This window comes from Leopardus geoffroyi, chromosome B4 (genome assembly GCF_018350155.1).
Source record: "Leopardus geoffroyi isolate Oge1 chromosome B4, O.geoffroyi_Oge1_pat1.0, whole genome shotgun sequence".
Taxonomy (NCBI): domain Eukaryota; kingdom Metazoa; phylum Chordata; class Mammalia; order Carnivora; family Felidae; genus Leopardus; species Leopardus geoffroyi.
The window spans coordinates 17995478-18008825 of record NC_059341.1 but is presented as its reverse complement, the minus strand read 5'-3'; the positions used below and the strand labels follow the sequence as shown (position 1 = coordinate 18008825).

The following is a 13348-nucleotide window of genomic DNA, read 5'->3' as shown; positions in this document are numbered from 1 at the left end:
TCGCGGTCCGTGAGTTCGAGCCCCGCGTCAGGCTCTGGGCTGATGGCTCAGAGCCTGGAGCCTGTTTCCGATTCTGTGTTTCCCTCTCTCTCTGCCCCTCCCCCGTTCATGCTCTGTCTCTCTCTGTCCCGAAAATAAATAAACGTTGAAAAAAAAAAAAAAAAAAAAAAAAAGAAATTTAAAAAAAAAAAACTCATTTTCTTTGGCCAAACTAATTACATAAACTTTAATGTTATTCTGTATGATTTGTTACATCTGCTCGAGACTGTCTAAAACTCTGATCTGATCATGTCACTCTCTTGCAGAAAATTCTATCAAATGCGCCTGTAGAGATAAGAGAAATGAGGTTTACCCCCCGAGAGTTAAACTATAAAATCAACTTAAGATGAGACAGAAAAACTTCCAATACAAGCTAAAGACTTAACTTCTATTAAGACCATGACAATGGTAGGAAGAGAAGGCTGATCAGCACAAAACAGAGGAGCAAGCATCTGTAATGGGTGCAGGCAATGTGGAGAGCCTTTGAGCAAAGGCTAAAAACAACTCCTTCCAAGGGGTAGGGCTCTCACTATTGTGGCGTCAGGTACACAAGAATATTATAATTTGAAGACAACAAAGACTAAATCACATTATTGTCTCCCAGCCCGATTCTTTGATCAACTTTCTAGACGTAATCTGCTTTCCTTTCAGTGTTCAGACACTGAAGAACACACCAGTCAGAATACATGTGTTCAGATCTTATGGAGATCACATTTCTCATTGTAAATATAAATAAATGGCACATTTATTCATGTACCATTCTCTTGTAAGCAAGATTCTTGAGAAGTCATCTCTGAATGTTTCATTTACATTGTATGTAAAGCTAAGTTTAGTTCCTAACTCAGCTGGTTCAAATCCTCCACGAAATTAAAAGCAACCAATCAATAAAGAAAAAGTAGAGGACCTGAAAATACACACTCATCATAGGAGGCTGCTTGTCCTGAAGAACCATACAATCCTATTTATAATTTTAATAGTACAAATGATTTCCTTAAGTTTCCATAGGATAGTGGCCAAACCATCTTTTCTTCTTGCCTACAGAAATTCTCCCTTTTTTAGGGATAATTTTAGCCTTTCCTTTTCCATAAAGACTCTTCAACCATTTTATAGTAGCTCCAACTACTTCTGATACTCATTCTTGGAAATATGTAACTATCTACTACTCGTTGTTGAATTTTCCAATGACAGAATTCTCATATGCCCAATAAGTACTAAATTCCTTGAGTGGAAGCAACTTGATTTTACTTTTCTACTATCCATAGTGACGGATAATAACCATGAAGCTTCTCAGTGGTTTCCGAAATTAGAATATCTATGGAATTGATTGATATGATAAATTCTTCCCACAGTTCTAACCATCCTTCCCTTTCTCCTTACTTCACTTTCTCCTTCCCATACATATCCCAGGTTGAGTAAATTTAAAGTCGGCTTTTGTCTGGTCGTGGCCATTCCATTTTTCTGTATTAGCTCTATCAGCAGTCGCTTACAGTATTTGTTTTGCTTCATTTTTTTTCCATACCTTGCAGTTTTTGCTTCTTCTACTTATGACTGGGCTTGAGATTCTGGCTGCTCTCATGGGCTGCTGAGGGAACAAGCTCTTTATAAAGATGTAATGACCAGAGGAGTTCCGGAAGGTGTGATCAACAGCTGGTTCTGTGCCTGCAGCAGGGATGCTGCTAGCTTTCAGATTCCAGTCAAAGTCATCATCCTGTTCCTGCTCCCAGGAACAAAGGTCAAATTCAAAATCACAGTGCCCACTGGAGGTACCTGGAAAACATTTCCCAATTTATGGTAGAGAGAAAAAGGAAATTAGCTGACTTTAGGACATACAATGCAAATTATAGTGATCTTGACACATCACGTAATATTCAATACCTAAGAATATTATCCTGACACTAGCATTAAAAGAGACTATTTTAAACCCATGTTTAGTAATTGATGTTTCAGCATTTTATCTTATTTGGAAAAGACTTACATATCCAATGAATTCAACCCAATTTATCATTTAACTGAGCAAAACTTCAAAGTTTTAGGTTACCAAAGATTTTGAAAGCTATTTAACAGTCTATAAACCTTTTTTTAACTTTCAGCCCACTTGTTCTTTTTTTAAATTTTTTTTTTAATGTCTACCTATTTTTGAGAGAGACAGAGTACAAGCAGGGGGAGAGCAGAGAGAGAGAGAGGGAGACACAGAATCTGAAGCAGGTTCTAGGCTATCAGCACAAACCCCAATGCAGGGCTCAAACTGACAAACCTTGAGATCATCATGACCTGAGCAGAAGTCAGACGCTTAACTGATCCATCCGGGTGCCCATCCACCCTCAAGTTCTTAACAATTACCCATGAAAATGTCCTGAGACAAAATAAACCATTATCTTAAGTTATTTTTGCTGGCAATTTGCACCAGATACAACATGAATTCAACTAATAAATTCAGATAGAATAAAAGCTGATTATCCAGAAAGGCTTGGGGAGACACAGGAGTAGGGCAGCTCACAATTGTTTACTACTTAGTTTTTATTGGGAACTAAGGTTTCTAAGAGTTAAAATTCTGGTAAGTGTAATTAAAATTCTAGAATGGATAAGGGAAGCACTATGTATTTGGGAAAGTAAGATGCATAAGAAAGGCATAAGCAATGAAATATATTTTTGTTAAGGGGAAAGAGTAATTTTGTCTTAAAATGAGACTAGTTATTTAAATAGAGAAGGCTTACAATAAAATCTGAATTGAAACTTGTGAAACGTTTGTGAAGGGGAATCTTTGGAAAAAATGTATCCAAGGTTAGAATGGACAATAATTGGAATAAATTAACTTTATTTTATTTTTTTATTTTAGAGAGAGAGAGAGAAGGGAAGAGGATTAGAATGAAAGAGAGAGAGACTCCACACTCAGTGCGGAGCCCAACACAGGGCCCAATGTGGACTCAACAAAGGACTTAACCCCATGCCGTTGATATCATGAACTGAGATGAAATCAAGATTGGGATGCTCAACCAGCTGAGCCACTCAGGCACCCCCAGAATAAATGAATTTTAAAGTACACTGCTATAAAATTGAGATCTGGCTTTCTCTCTGCTATATAGGTTTCTTGGATTACTTCTCTGTTCTTAATAAGAAACTGTAAGTAAAGTTTCTGTTTTGTCTTTATCAGTTCTTTAATTACATGAAACAGTTAAAACTTAGCAAAATAAAAGGAGCAAAGTTTTGCTAACAGCGAGACAAGCCAATGCTTTTGCGTTTGGAATCCCTTGTTGCCAGCTTGGTTAAATAAATAATGAAACAAGTTTTATAGTGATCTTTGATCCTATTTAGGCATGTGCTTTAGAACCTTCTGATATTTTGTAACAAACTTCCCAAAAATTCAAAATTCTCAGTAAAGTCTTTTTGACTACAAAAAAAAAAAATGTATGTGCACACACACACACACACACATATGCACAAACACGTGCGTGCACACACACACACACTATTTTAGTTTCCTACAGAAAGCTATTTCCATGGCTTGTACAAGTCTATTTCTCTACAAATCTGGTTCCCAGTCTCAAAATCAATAAGAAGATACTTTAGCATTACACACACATTTCTTCCCCCAAACACCTATTTGATCAATGTAATTTGTTTCTTCTCTCTTCTCATCTTTGCTCCTCGGGCCCTGGTAGAGAATTTAGGAAGTTTCTTGTTCTACTCAATACAGCTTGGCTTGGAAACTGCTGCCTAAAGCAAAAGTTATTAATCATTGCAATTGTTTTTAAAACATAATCTTTATTTTAGAGATGAGAAAATTGTGCAACAGAAAGGTAAAGAGTGTATTAATTGGAATTTATGATAATAAGCTGCAGAAATTAAAAATGTTAATTTGCACAAAATAGCAACTATCTCCCAGGTTCTTAAAATTATTTCATTACTAACATTGCTTAAGTCTTTTCTTCCACTTCCAGGATAGCAAGAATTATTGAGTTCGACTATGACCTTATTGATTTTCTGCCTGCTGGATCTATCCATTTCTGATACATGAGGGTGGAAACCTCCAACTACAATAGTGAGCCCATCGATTCTCCTTGCAATTCCGTTAGGTTTTTGTCTCATGTTGTTTGACATTCTATTGTCAGGTTCATACACATTAGGGATTGTCATGCCTCCTTGGGGAATGACTCCTTTACTATTATGTAATACCTTTATTTACCCTTGGTTACTCTTAAAAGCTTTTATTTTACCTTCACTCTCCAAAGCTTTCTTTCCCTTATGCAAATCTGAGTTTCTAATCTATACCGGTTTTCAATCCTCTAAAAACAAAGAAGGTTTTCTGGCAAAAAAAAAAAAAAAAAATTCCCTCAGTCTGTGTTTGTCTGAGAAAATTTTTGTTGACACTTCACTTTCAAAGGAAAATTTCAGAATACGAAATCTAGGTTGGTAATTTGTTGTTATTGTTGTTCCCCCCCACACACACACACAACATCTTAAATATTTCATTCTTTCTTTTTACTTGCATAATTTCTGAGACATCAAGTGTAATCCTTACCTTTGTTCCTCTATAGTTAAAGTGTCTTATCCTTCGGACTTCTCTCAGGATTTTACTTTGATTTTCTGTGGCTTGAAAATGATATACCTAGGTGTAGTTATTGTGTTTTATTTGGGGGGGGGGTATTGTGGGGTTTTTTTTTTTTTTGGTATTTATCCTGCTTCATGGTTTCTGCGCATCTGGATCTGTGGTTTTGCACCCAACATTAATTTGGGGAAATTCTCAGTCATTATTCTTTCAAATATTTCTTCTGTTCCTTTCTCTCTTTCTTCTCCATGTGATACTCCCACTAAGCACATTACACCTTTTGTTGTAAAGTCCTTGGATATTCTGTTGTGTGTTCTCAGTCTTTGTTCTCTCCACTTTTCAGTTTTTGAGGTTTCTATTGTGATGGCCTCTAGCTCAGGTATTCCTCCACTGTGTCCGGGCTAATAAGTCCACCAAAGCCATCCTTCACTTTTGTCACAGTGGGGTTTTCTTTCCCCTTTATTTTATTTTATTTCTTTATTTTTGTTACTGGATCAGATGATTTTTTTTTATTCTCAAGTTAGTTAACATAGAGTTAACTTGGCTTCTGGAGTAGGGCCCAGTGATTCATCACTTACATATAACACCAAATGCTCATCCCAACAAGTGCCCTCCTTAATGCCCATCACCCAGTGCCTCCCCCGCCCCAGCAGCCCTCAGTTTGTTCTCTAGATTTAAATGTCTCTTGTAGTTTGCCTCCCTCTCTGTTTTTATCTTGTTTTTCCTTCCCTCCCCCATGACCTTCTGTTTCTTAAATTACACATCTGAGTAAAATCATATATTTATCTTCCTCTGACTTATTTCGCTTAGCGTAATACACTCTAGTTCCATCCATGTTGTTGCAAATGGAAAGATTTCATTCTTTTTCATTGCCAAGTAGTATTCCATTGTATATTTTGACCACATCTTAATCCATTCATCATCAGTTAATGGGCATGTGGGCTCTTTCCATAATTTGGCTATTGTTAATAGTACTGCTATAAACATTGGGGTGCATGTGCCTTTCAAAACAGCATTTCTGTATCCTTTGGAAAAATTCCTAGCAGTATAATTGCTGGGTCGTAGGGTTAGTTCTATTTTTAATTTTATGAGGAACTTCCATATTGTTTTCCAGAGTGGCTGCACCAGTTGGCATTCCCACCAACAGTGCAATAGGGTTTCCCTTTCTCCAAATCCTCTCCAACTTTTGTTGTTTCCTGAGTTGATAATTTTAGCCATTCTGACAGGTGTGAGGTGGTATCTCATCATGGCTTTGATTTGTATTTCCCTGATAATGAGTGACATTGAGCATCTTTTCATGTGTCTGTTAGCCATCTGGATGTCTTCTTCAGAAAAGTGTCTACTCATGTCTTCTGCCCATTTCTTCACTGGATTATTTGTTTTTCAGGTGTTGAGTTTGGTAAGTTCTTTATAGATTTTGGATACTAATCTTTTATCTGATATGTCATTTGCAAATACCTTCTCCCATTCAGTCTGTTGCCTTTTAGTTTTGATGATTGTTTCCTTTGCTGTACAGAAGCTTTTTATCTTGATGAGGTCCCAACAGTTCATTTTTGCTTTTTTTCCCTTGCCTTCAGAGACATGTCAAGTAAGAAGTTGCTGTGGCCGAGGTCAAAGAGGTTGCTGCCTGTCTTCTCCTGTAGGATTTTGATGGTTTCCTGTCTCACATTTAGGTCTTTCATCCATTTTGAGTTCATTTTCATGTATGGTGTCACAGCGTTTTTGATTGCTAGGATTTCTTTCTGATTCTTTCTTAAGATCTCCATCTCTCTGTTTACATTGCCCATCTTTTATTGCATGCTCTTTTATCCACTAGAGGACTTAGCATATAGTTTTAAATTCCTGGTCTGATAATTCCAACACCCCTGCCATATCTCTTTCTGATGCTTCTTCTGTCTCTTCAAATTATAGTTTTTTTGTTTTGTCTGTTTTTTGCCTTTCAGTATATGCCTTGAGATATTTTCTTAATAGCTGGACATGATATATTGGGTAAAAGAAACCGCTTTAAATAGCCCTTTAATGTGGGGAAAGGGGATATTCTATGATTCTGTTATTAGTTCTCAGTCTTTCAATGAACCTATACCTCTGGACTATGAAATTCACAAGTGTTTCTCAGATTTTTTTCTCCCCCCTTACATGGAACAGTATAACTAGAAAGGTGTAGCACTGGATATTTCCCTTCCACAAAGTCAGTTAGGCTCTGATAATACCCTGGCAGTTTAGAATTTCATTATCTGAGGGAAGACCTTGTTACGAACAACAGAGTTCTGTCTAATATATATATATGTGTGTGTGTATATATGTATATAATATATATATATGTGTGTATATATATGTGTATATGTATGTATACATTTGAATATATATGTATACGTATGTATATATATGTATGTATATATATTTGAGAGAGAGAGTGAAAGACTGTGCATGAGCAGGGGAGAGGAGCAGAGGGAGAGAGAATATTCAGCATGCTCCAAGCTCAGTACAGAGCCTGACATGGGCCTCAATCCCACAAACCACGAGATCATGACCTGAACTGATATCAAGAGTCGGACGCTCAACCAACTGAACCACACCTTATAAGGTATCCCTAGAAGGGGGTTTCCTGAAAGTTTTCGCTCAGGCTTGTCCACACGGCAACACCAGAACTTCATCAGCATCATTTCACCTTTTCCTACCCAGGTGCGGGTTCCTTTAGTGGATTCTTCTCCTGAGTGCCAGGTCTGATAATAAGTGACTCCCTGTGTTCACTTGCCTCTCTCCAATCTTGGGACAGCAATTTGCTCTGTGTCCTCCCCTCTTTTATGGATTGAATAAGAGTTGTTGATCTTTTGGTCTGTTCAGGCTTTGCCTTGTGAGAAGAGAGCTGTGAGTTCCAAGCTCATCATACACCAAGCTGGACAATAGGAATTACACAAACATCTTCCTATAATTTTGCTGTTAAATTATAAAGCTAATAATGTAAGTAAAGATGTTGTAAAACTGAGCATTCTGCTACTAAGAGTTTGTATCTTATAAAATTCTTATTGGCATTCTGCTACTAAGAGTTTGTATCTTATAAAATTCTGCTACTAAGAGTTTGTATCTTATAAAATTATATTCAGGATACTTTTCATGTTCTTTATTTTTAAATGTATATGCATGATGCAGCATACAGCCCATGAGTGATTCATTTGATCATACGTAATAAAATGAACTATTTAGAATTCTTTGATAATAGTAATTCTTTATTAAGTTCTCCCTGAATATTAAACTGAAAATGAAAATCTTGAAAACCATAATTATAGGTGAGATGGTACCCAAAAACTAAAAATACTTAAGAACCTAATTTGTAACACGTCAATAAGTATTTATATAAAGATTTATCTCTTTAAAAAAAAAAAAGCTTATTTGGGGCGCCTGATGGCTCAGCCCGTTAAGCATCCAATTTCAGCTCAGGTCATGATTTCAGGGTTCGCAGGTTCGAGCCTGGTGTTGGGCTCTGTGCTGACAACTCAGAGCCTGGAGCCTGCTTCAGATTCTGTGTCTTCCTCTGTCTCTCTGCCCCTCCCCTGCTCGTGCTCTCTCTGTCTCTCAGAAATAAATAAACATTAAAAAATAAAATTTTTTGAAAAAGAAAGCTTATTTGAACAAGTACCCAAAAAATCTCCGGAAATTTAACGTAAATGAGAGTAGGAATGATTCTGGCAACAAAGCTCTCAGGGACCTGCGCTCTTAAGTGCACATACCAAAGGAAAGCAGGTGCACATCCCAGCTGAAGCCACAGCCATTCTGGGACAAAGATTCTACACTATTCTTTTTCTTCTCTTTTTTTAATGTTTATTTATTTAGAGAGTGCATGCACACAAGCGGGAGAGGGACACAGAGAGAAGGAGACAGAAAGTCCCAAGCAGCTTCCGCACTGCCAGCACAGAGCCAGACCCTGGGCTTGATCTCACAGGCCCTGAGATCATAACGTGAGCGAAAATCAAGAGTCAGTCACTTAGCTGACTGAGCCACCCAGGCACCCCCTACACTATTCTATAACAAAAAACTCTTTAAGAATTTCCAATTACGCTAGGCATCAAAATTATGTCTTTATGGACTTATTCTTACAATTAGCATAGGTCAGAATAAATGAAATACACAAAATACCTTCTATGTTATTTGTACCTAATAAGGTAGAAAATTTTAAAACACATGGGCTTTATCATTATTTCAATACCATTTTGGAGTGTAAAGACCACTAAGATGAAAGTTAACTTGGGGTATCTGGGTGGCTCAGTCAGTTAAGCATCTGACTTCAACTCAGGTCATGATCTCACACTTCATGAGTTCAAGACCCACATTGGGCTCTGTGCTGACAGCTCAGAGCCTGGAACCTGCTTTGGATTCTGTGTCTCTCTCTTTGCCCCTCCCCAGCTCACACTCTGTCTCTCTCTCTCTCTCTCAAAAATAAACATTAAAAAAATTTTAAAAAGTTAACTTTATCACAACTTCCAGGAAAAAAAAAAAAAAACACTTGACAAACAATGAAAATATCATTTTCAGTTTTTGAGATAATTAAAAATTAATAAAGTTAAAAGGCATCAAGACTAATGTGCTTTTAAAAATGGTTTAACAGGGGCGCCTGGGTGGCGCAGTCGGTTAAGCGTCCGACTTCAGCCAGGTCACGATCTCGCGGTCCGGGAGTTCGAGCCCCGCATCAGGCTCTGGGCTGATGGCTCAGAGCCTGGAGCCTGTTTCCGATTCTGTGTCTCCCTCTCTCTCTGCCCTTCCCCCGTTCATGCTCTGTCTCTCTCTGTCCCAAAAATAAAAAATAAACGTTGAAAAAGAAAAAAAATTAAAAAAAAAATGGTTTAACAGCCAGGCTAACACTGATTTCTAATATTTTCAAGGATACAGATTTTTCTGCCATAATTCTGTCACCAAATGAACAAGATGGCATTTACAATCCAATTGCTGATTCAACTTTAAAATTGTATTTGAGGGGCACCTGGGTGGCTCACTTGGTTGAGCAACTCATGTCATGATCTCAGTTTCGTGGGTTCAAGCCCCCATGTCTGGCTCTGTGCTGACGGTATGGAATGCGCTTGGGATTCTCTGTCTCTCCTCATCCTCTGCCCCTCCCCCACTTGTGCTGTCTCTGTCCCTCTCAAAATAAATAAATAAATTTTAAAAAAAGAAATAAAATAAAGTTACATTTGAAACTTATTTCGGTAATTTACTCTTTCTGAGAATAGACTGTATACAGTCTGTTAGCTCAGAATACTAAAGTTCTCCTATGTATCTTTTCAGAGATCTGGGAGGTAAAAATATTCAGCATCATGTTTAGAATCTGAATAGTTATCTTAGGCATTATAAAATGAAGTGACTAATTCAGTTGACCTTGTATTGGAAAATTTAGCAGCCCATAAAGACTAGATTGCCATACAGACCAGCATCTAGAAAGGCCACTTGTATAAAAAAATAATGTGTGCTGTTGAAAAACAGATCTGTTCTGTTTTTAAAATCATACAAATTCTGCTACATGAATCTCTATCATTTAAATTCTGTATTTCTTTTGAAATTTACTATAGTTTTGAGGATGTGTTTCCTTGGAAAGTTTAATTGTAATCTATCAGTGGGGAAAATACAATAAGCAGGCCTAAGTAGTTTGGATTTCACATCACTGTGGTGAGAGGGAATAACTTATAATTTCATATTCCACAATTTCCCATGGATGCCAAGTGAGAAAAGCAGCAAATAGTCTTCCGTGAAGATGCCAATTCCTGTCATTTCATGGAGCAATTAATGCCAGTGCCAGGCAGGTGTGCCATCAAGAAGAAAATGACCACCTTTGTCTACAGCTGTATCATCAATCAAACCAGTTCCTACCTTTCTAAATGCTATCATTTTTCCATCTATCACTATCTTCAGGAGCATGAAATATCGGTCTCATTAAAAAAAATTCTTAATTTTGGAAGACCATAACCTAATTCTTTTTAAGACCCAACTAGCGAATTCCTAAAATTAAGTTCTCACCATTCTATTCAATTATTCATTTAATATAAATTTATTGAGCATATGCTATAAGTAAAGCACATTTAGGAAGATAAAAACACTGACTGGAAGGGGGGCTACCGTGCATTGACCATGTGTGTCGGGTGCTAAGCATTCTCCTTATTTATGTTACTTTATTTAAGCCCCACAAAATCTGAATATAATAGTCGTTATTCTTCTTTTGCTTGATGAGAAAGCTGAAGTTCAGAGTATGATCCTAGGCAAAGTATCACACTGTAAGTAGCAGGGCTATGAGTTGAATAATGACATGATGGAACCCTGTACTACTACTCCCCTTTATACTGTGGTATGCAGCACTCCAGGGTGAAGGCTTCACAAAAAAAAAAAAAAAAAAATGACAACTACTACAGGATAAGAAAATGTGTCTATGAGGAAATTCTTGAAGAGATCTCTTTGTCTATAGGTAGGCAGCCATGAAAATATGGTGGTTATCCACTTTGGCTTGATTTTTCTTGAGATAGCATGGCATAGTTTATCAATTCTTTGTTCATCTAAATAAGAATGTCCTCGGGCACCTGGGCGGTTCAGTCAGTTAAACATCTGGCTTTGGCTCAGGTCATAATCTCATGATTCAGTTTGTGAGTTTGAGCCCCACGTCAGGCTCTGCGCTGACAGCACAGAGCCTGCTTTGGGTTCTCTGTCTTGCTCTTTCTCTGCCCCTCCCCTTCTCTCTATCTCTCTCTCTCTCTCTCTCAAAATAAATAAATAAATAAACATTTAAATATGAACGTCCTGCGGATGCCAATTTGCCATCCAAAGGAAGAAGTTTCTGCAGTCAAATGAGTATGATGAATCCTATAAATTATATCCCTCTTTGGGAGATTTAAAAACACACTAGTATATTATTAACACACTAACTCTAAGAATTCCCACAGTATGGAAACTATTTCTTTATATAAAAAAATATTTTTAACTTATCTAAGGAGGCTATGTACTTTTTTTTTTCTTTTTTTCTACTTATTTGTTTAATAGAACCAAGAATATCATGTCAATTGCTACCATGGTGATGCACAGGACAAGTTTTACAAACACTATTATTAAAAGAAAAAAGAAAAAAAAGCATAATTTGAGAAATTAGTTTCCAGTTCTAAATGGGGTAACTTCTTGGCCATGTGACCTTAGGGAATGCATTAGTTTCTTAGCACTCGCATAATAAAGTACAACAAAAAGGGCAGCTTTAAACAACCAAGATTTATTCCCTCAAAGTTGCTAAGGTTAGAAGTCTGATATCAATGTGTCTACAGTACCATGATCTCCCTGATGGCCCTTCCTTGTCTCTTTGCATTTCTTGCTTACCAGCAATCTGAGCATCCCTTGGCTTGGTTTGTACATACATCCCTCCAATCACATGGCATTCTTCCCTGTGTGTTCCCACACCATCTTCCCCCATCTTCCCTCTGGATGCCTATGTCCAAATTTCCTTCCTCTTAAAAGAATGCCAGTCACTGGGTCAGGGCTTATTTTAATCTAGCATGAACTCATTTTAACTCAGTACATCTGCAAAGACCCTGCTTCCAACTAAGGTCACGTTCACAGCTCTTTGGTGGACATGAGTTTGGGGGAGCCACAATACAGGGCTGGAATGTTTACATTGTTTTAGGTTATTCTCTTGGGCTTTTGAGATATATAATCATATCTTTAGAAAATTATTACGATTTAGTGTTACTATATTTTATTTTATGCCTTACATACTGACTAGAACCAGAACAAGAATATTAAATAATAACATCAATAGTAAGTACTCTTGATATAACCTTGATTTGAATGAAAATACTTCCATTCATTCCTTCACATTCATATCAGTTATGATATTTTCAGTACTTCCTTTAAATAGGGTAAGACCCTCACCTCAAAGAGTATGATATAATGATTCTGTTGCTGAATTTGGTTTGCTAGCATTTTAAGTTCTTCTACATTTATATTCACAGGCAGTTTAAACTATAGTTTTCTTACTTTTCTAATTTTTGGAGGCTTCATTACCAGTGATATATTAGCTTCATAAAATAAATTTAGTCATTTTATATGGTTAGAATAGCTTCTTTGGCCATTATCAGGTCATTAAAATGTGATAGAACTCAGTAGTATCTATCTCGAGAGACAAAATTGAAGGACGTTTGTTGATAACTTTATTTGATAGTTAATAGTCTGTTGAGGTTTTCTGCTTCATTAGTTAATTTTGGTCATTTTTCTCATAGAAAATTAACTATTTCATTGACATCTTCAAACTTTCACAGAGTTATTGGTCTCTACATGGTTATTAATTCCCCTACATGGTTATTTTTTTTTTTCAACGTTTATTTATTTTTTTTCGGGACAGAGAGAGACAGAGCATGAACGGGGGAGGGGCAGAGAGAGAGGGAGACACAGAATCGGAAACAGGCTCCAGGCTCTGAGCCATCAGCCCAGAGCCTGACGCGGGGCTCGAACTCACGGACCGCGAGATCGTGACCTGGCTGAAGTCGGACGCTTAACTGACTGCGCCACCCAGGCGCCCCCCTACATGGTTATTAATTCCCCTTTAACAAGACTACATTATTTAAATGTTTTCTTCCTTTTTAAAACTAAACTTTGGTGTTTTATCATTTGTCTACTTTAAAAAATAACATACTTCTCTATTTATGATTTGAATTTTTTGTCTTCCAAACTAGTACCTCTTTCTCCTGAGTTTCTTTTTTTCTTTTTTTCTCAGTTTCTTAATATTATTTCATTTCTTATAAATTT

At 37.0% G+C, this 13348-nt stretch overlaps 1 protein-coding gene across 1 annotated transcript in view; it reads right to left on the bottom strand.

The window, feature by feature from the left end:
• MALRD1 (MAM and LDL receptor class A domain containing 1) overlaps nt 1–13348 on the bottom strand; it is a 772911-nt gene that overhangs the window by 415930 nt on the left and 343633 nt on the right. Inside the window, 1 exon segment of the mRNA XM_045462674.1 lies at nt 1559–1806. Coding sequence (XP_045318630.1) covers nt 1559–1806 — 248 coding nt within the window.